General features: G+C 51.2%; 1 protein-coding gene across 1 annotated transcript; it reads left to right on the plus strand.

Annotated features, from left to right (window-relative positions):
• Positions 1 to 1,271: 1,271 nt before the first annotated feature.
• On the plus strand, positions 1,272 to 2,235 carry LOC103308165. The gene is made up of 2 exons (XM_008181114.1): positions 1,272 to 1,445; positions 1,582 to 2,235. Exons 1-2 carry the CDS (start codon positions 1,272 to 1,274, stop codon positions 2,233 to 2,235), a joined length of 828 nt encoding a protein of 275 aa, XP_008179336.1.
• Positions 2,236 to 6,030: the final 3,795 nt, after the last annotated feature.

Here is a 6,030-nt window from a genome sequence, read left to right on the forward strand (position 1 = left end):
GGAGGCGGGGATACTGCTGCCAATTGCAGACCATAACATTGTGGCCTCTAACTCGGCAGGCTCCCGTGTATCGTCCTTGGTCATACACTTGTCCCACATGGCTTCGATGCCCTCCTGGACTGAGCCGGTGTAGTATGGGGGCTCGGGGAGCAATACGCCCGGCTCTATGTTTGTGACCACCTCTTCTGAGTGGTCTGTGAGCCTCTTCTGGAAAGCTTTCTGCTCCTCAAACGTCGTGCTGGACTTAGTGATAAGCACTGGGTCCAATCCCTGGAATACGGGCAGTGATGCCTGGAGCTTACTCGTGGGTGGGTCTCTGGGCACCATGTGGTCCGGGAGTACCGTGGGCGTACCAACGACTTTGTACTTATCGGGGTTCCCTAACAGTTGTGGCGTATAGAAGATCGTTGCCGGTGCATTCTGGTGGCCCAGTATTGGTGGCTTTGCCGGCATTACGCTCGTTTCCGTTAGCATGGTATCTAGATCATCCACGTCGTTGGTGTCACGCCGGTTGGAATTAGCACCCTGGAGCAAACCTTTGAGGGCAAGTCTAGTCTGGGGATCCATGGAAGCTAGAATCTTACTGGGATCTGTCTTGAGCGACCCCTCCGCTGCCGCCCGGCGATTTTGTCCGGCCCGGGCGTACCGAATACGTTTGCGTTCTTCCGCATCCGTTGCCATAGTTAGGGAGATATGGCATTCCGCCTTGGTTCGCAGTGCTACGAGACCGACTTTCCCTTTTTCTCCCACCGTACTGTCCCCGATATTGTTATTGGGGTAGCCTTGAGTGGCGTGAGGTCGGACTGTTTAAGACTTGGGATTTCCTTGTTAGGACTTCTTAAACGCACCAGTGAAAACAATTGCTTGTCACTGATTAAAATCTAGCGAAACCACAGCCCGCCTAGCTGTGAGTTTCGCGACCGTGGACGCACGGTATAGATCGCGTCCCCGGGTTGCGGATTGGGGAACGCCCGGTTCCCTCGGTTCGCCGAGTCGGGTAGCCGGCGAATAACTAATACCCGGCCGGGTAGTTGAAGAACTCTGACTTACCTTATGAGGCAAAACACCCGATACTACTCCCAAAACAATCGCAATTAACCATTTTATTGATCGACTATGTACATAGTCTTCATTGTCATCCCGGACCACAAACGACGCAGAATATTCTACACCAGGATTATTGGATCTTATCGGCTCGTAGCGTCATACGTAAACGACTACACCAATGCATCCCTTGTTTTCAGGCGAAGCCAAAACCCATGAACCCTATGATGGGAGCATTGCCTCGAGCTCGTGTTGCAAGTATCAAAGCGTTTGCACAGGTAGGAGTTGACTTTGCAGGCCCTTTTTGGGTAAAGGCCGCTTTGTTACGACCAATTCAAGCCACAAAAGGTTACCTGTGTATATTTGTCTGTATGGCAACTCGAGCAGTTCATCTCGAACTTGTAAGCGATCTAACCACGTGCCTGTTTCTATCAGCCCTTAATAGATTCATTAAGTCGACGTGGTCGCTGTGAAGCTATATATAGTGACTGCGGCACTAATTTTGTGGGTGCGAAAAACTACTTGGAGGTAATACAGAAATTGATTAAGTCCGACGAAGTAGAGAGAGGTCTTGCGACCCACCAGATAAGATGGCATTTGAATCCACCCGCTGCTCCACATATGGGTGGTCTATGGGAGGCAGCAGTAAAATCCGCTAAGACCCTCTTACATCGAACGATCAAAGAACAAATTCTGACCTACGAAGAGTTGAACACCATCTTTCACCGAATTGAGGCAATATTAAACTCACGTCCAATAGGTTCCATGTCATCAGATCCTAACGACCTACAACCACTAACCGCTGGACATTTTTTAACGTTAGAACCAATCGTTACCATGCCGACGCCAGATACAATTAAAACCTTACCAAAGCTGGGACTTCACCAACGCTGGAAACTAGTCCAACAACTGCAACAACATTTTTGGGAACGTTGGCAGCAGGAATACTTGCATACAATTCAAACCAAATCCAAATGGAACAAAATTGAAACCAACCTGGCGCTAGGGGACCTTGTAATTATTAAGGAACCAACTCCACCCCTCACATGGAAAACGGCTCGAGTGGTAGAAGTCTTCCCAGGAGAGGACAAAATAGTTCGAGTCGCCAACGTCCGGACCGCAGAGGGAAAAATTGTAAAACGTCCAGCGGTGAAACTGTGTCGCTTGCCATTAACTTTTGAAGGTAACTAGGTACCTTCAACGGGGGCAGTATGTCTAGACGACGACGTCGTCACACACTGTAATCACGGTTTGATAGGGATTCCGAGTTCCGATAGTCGCCGTAACACATACTCTCTCTCGCAACTTTTCTGTACCGCGTGTTGTGTGCCGCGAACAACGGACGCGACCAAGTCCGCGATCAAAATACTACCGCGATCGAATACCGAATGTACCGAATACCGACCTAATAGTAGATCCATTTTTGACCGTGGCACCGAGTACCAGAATTTTGTGTAGTGCGTTACCGACACCGTCACCCCGTGGAACACTTCACCGTCTTGTTCAACAACCCCGTTCAGCGTCCAAAACCAGCAGTCGCCATCACGGTTTATATACAATTATTTATACATATTTTATATTTTCCTATGTTTGTTTTATCTTATTATTTTTAGTATTAATTTTGTGTTAGATATTATTTATTATAATTTCCACTTGCTGGCCAGCACTATTTTTGTGCCCCCATACCATTTACGTAACTGATTTGTTAATAGTAGTCCGTCGATTCATATCACGGCAAACTTAAGTACCGGTTGTTATTTTATTTCGTTAAAACCTATAGAGAACATTTATACAGTCCACTTATACCAAACAATCAAACAGCCTCAAAGACCCATGCCAGCGGATAGGTGAGGTGGGATAGTACCCACAAAGCCATTCCTAAGGAAGTTGGGTCGCCGTTATCTCCAAGAGCGATGACCAGTACTTCTGTGTCATTTATCCTCCAATTTTCTGCGTTGGCTCCGGGTCCAACTGGGATGGTTCCCATCCTACGTAAAGCCGCATCAATAAGATCAGTCGTTACGAAGATAGCATCATAGTGCCAGTCTCCCCGATAGCATAGTGCGTGATGCATAGGCTGTGGCAGTTCTGTTGAGGCCCACGCCCACTCCACTTCTGTAGGCTGTGATATCCGCCTCTCGCGAAGTTCATCGTAAAGCGCAATCTTTAGCCCTAGGATGCGCCAATCAACCCTGCCCCGGTTCACCTCTGCGCCGATGGCCGCGGCTAGTGCTGTGCAATTTAACAGGAAGCCCCACGTGGATGTGGACTTACCGCCGTTGAGCAACCCTGGTTCGTTGGGGGCTGCGTCCGTTGCTACCTCGATAGTCTCCTGAAGCATAGCGGTTGCTACAAGTTTGCCATGATTGTGGGCGGGATCACATCCGACTGCCACCCACCTCAACCTCTCCGCTATTAGGGCACCTTCCACCAGTCTGGCTTCCTCCTGTTCGTCCGGCTCTGGCCCTGGGGGGTCATCGTTCTCTCCCTCACCGTCCGCGACGACTATTTGAAGAGGTGGTGCCCTACGCCTTATCCTCCGCATGCGGAACATCGCAGCTATCCCCCTGCCTATATGTGAGAATGCTTCTGCTGTAGCACACCTCCTGTTTGCACTCGCTCTGAGAGCCATGGCATCGTCAACTTGTCGCTGTAGCTCGGCTAGCCTCTCATTCACGCCTGTTTGGATAGACAATATGCTGTCTTGTGACAAGAGAGACTCACTAAACGCCTGCGGCATCGAGTTGTTATGGCTGGATCTACCTCCTGCGCCACTTCCCCCCCGGCACCTGGTCCTGCAGACCATTTACCACAGGCTGCTGTTGAGCTGGTGGTCGGTTACGACCGGCTTGTTGTCTACCGTTAATCTGCTCCTGGTTGTTAACATTCTGGCCGGCGTCCTGTTGATCGTCATCCTGACCATCATCACCTTGTGGGTCTTGCCCTGCCTGAACTTGTTGCGGGTTGTCCCCCCCGGCTGGTGGAGGGGCGTCGATCCTGGGGGGCCTATCGTTATGGATATTATCCGCCACGTCCATTACACCCTGCGGGTTTTGGACGACTATATCCAAACCCGGCACCGCCGCAAGCCTTGCCGCCATTTGGTCAACGATACCTGGGTTGTCGGTGGCAAGTTGGTATAGCGTCCCGACGTTTGTGGGTGCTTGCGTGCCTCTCCTGATTCTATCCGTGTGGTACACCTTCGGCATGTGCCTCATAGCTCCTCGTACGAACACCCCCTGTTCCTGGCCGTTGTAGGCAGGTATGGTGGGAGCATCCCATAACCATGCCCTCTGGCTGGCTACGAGCTCTTCCCTCGTCTTAAAATTAGTAACGTTGTCTATATTGCCATTACTAGCGTGCATCTCTCTGTTGTGTGCTCTAGCACACGCCGCTACCCAGGCATTGTTGTTAACTCTGGGGTCCACCGCCTTAACGAACATGCCGAAGGCTACATCCGGTACTTTCCATGCATACTGCTCTGGCTCGTCAGCTTTTGCCTCATAACCCTGGACACTCGCTAGCTCAGCATAGACACAAAATGGGCAGACAGTCTTGGCCTGGAGACTTGCAGCCATAGGGCTGAGGGAAATTGCTTTAACAAAGGAAGTCCCCAGGTCTAGTCCGTCTTCGAATGGTGCGTCTAAGTTGGTATTGAATGTCAAATGTGGTTGTTTGGCGTCTGCTGAGGGCTCGAAATCGACTATTTCATCCGGCTGCTTTGCCCATAGACGGATGGTTTCTAATATTCTGTCGGCCGTACGCTTTGCAGAACCTGCTTTGGCTTTGGGATCTGCATTAATAGCTGTCATCCACCTGCTTTTCGCGTTCGGCAGCGTCCTCTGCGTTATCATCCATCTGCATAACGCTATCAGCCATTTACGGTTGTTGGCTCCGTTTTCCAATGCTCCTATCACCCTGCGGTGGTCGTTAATAATCTTCTTTCCCATCTCCGAGGCACGCACGGTTAGGGAGTATGTTCGTTTGTTCCTACGCTCGGTGGATGTCACTGTCCTACTCTCCCCCTGTTTCTCACCCCTCTCCTGGTGCTTGTGGGTGGACACTTGTGTGCTCGTTCTATCCTTGACATCCTTTTCTGGCACCTCCATCTCCACCCGTTGGCCATAAGTTGTCATCCGCCTTCTGTTGATCATGGATGAGGGAGGCGGGGATACTGCTGCCATTGCAGACCATAACATTGTGGCCTCTAACTCGGCAGGCTCCCGTGTATCGTCCTTGGTCATACACTTGTCCCACATGGCTTCGATGCCCTCCTGGACTGAGCCGGTGTAGTATGGGGGCTCGGGGAGCAATACGCCCGGCTCTATGTTTGTGACCACCTCTTCTGAGTGGTCTGTGAGCCTCTTCTGGAAAGCTTTCTGCTCCTCAAACGTCGTGCTGGACTTAGTGATAAGCACTGGGTCCAATCCCTGGAATACGGGCAGTGATGCCTGGAGCTTACTCGTGGGTGGGTCTCTGGGCACCATGTGGTCCGGGAGTACCGTGGGCGTACCAACGACTTTGTACTTATCGGGGTTCCCTAACAGTTGTGGCGTATAGAAGATCGTTGCCGGTGCATTCTGGTGGCCCAGTATTGGTGGCTTTGCCGGCATTACGCTCGTTTCCGTTAGCATGGTATCTAGATCATCCACGTCGTTGGTGTCACGCCGGTTGGAATTAGCCCCCTGGAGCAAACCTTTGAGGGCAAGTCTAGTCTGGGGATCCATGGAAGCTAGAATCTTACTGGGATCTGTCTTGAGCGACCCCTCCGCTGCCGCCCGGCGATTTTGTTCGGCCCGGGCGTACCGAATACGTTTGCGTTCTTCCGCATCCGTTGCCATAGTTAGGGAGATATGGCATTCCGCCTTGGTTCGCAGTGCTACGAGACCGACTTTCCCTTTTTCTCCCACCGTACTGTCCCCGATATTGCTATTGGGGTAGCCTTGAGTGGCGTGAGGTCGGACTGTTTAAGACTTGGGATTTCCT

The sequence above is a fragment of the Acyrthosiphon pisum genome, chromosome X, assembly GCF_005508785.2.
Source record: "Acyrthosiphon pisum isolate AL4f chromosome X, pea_aphid_22Mar2018_4r6ur, whole genome shotgun sequence".
NCBI classification, from domain to species: Eukaryota; Metazoa; Arthropoda; class Insecta; order Hemiptera; family Aphididae; genus Acyrthosiphon; species Acyrthosiphon pisum.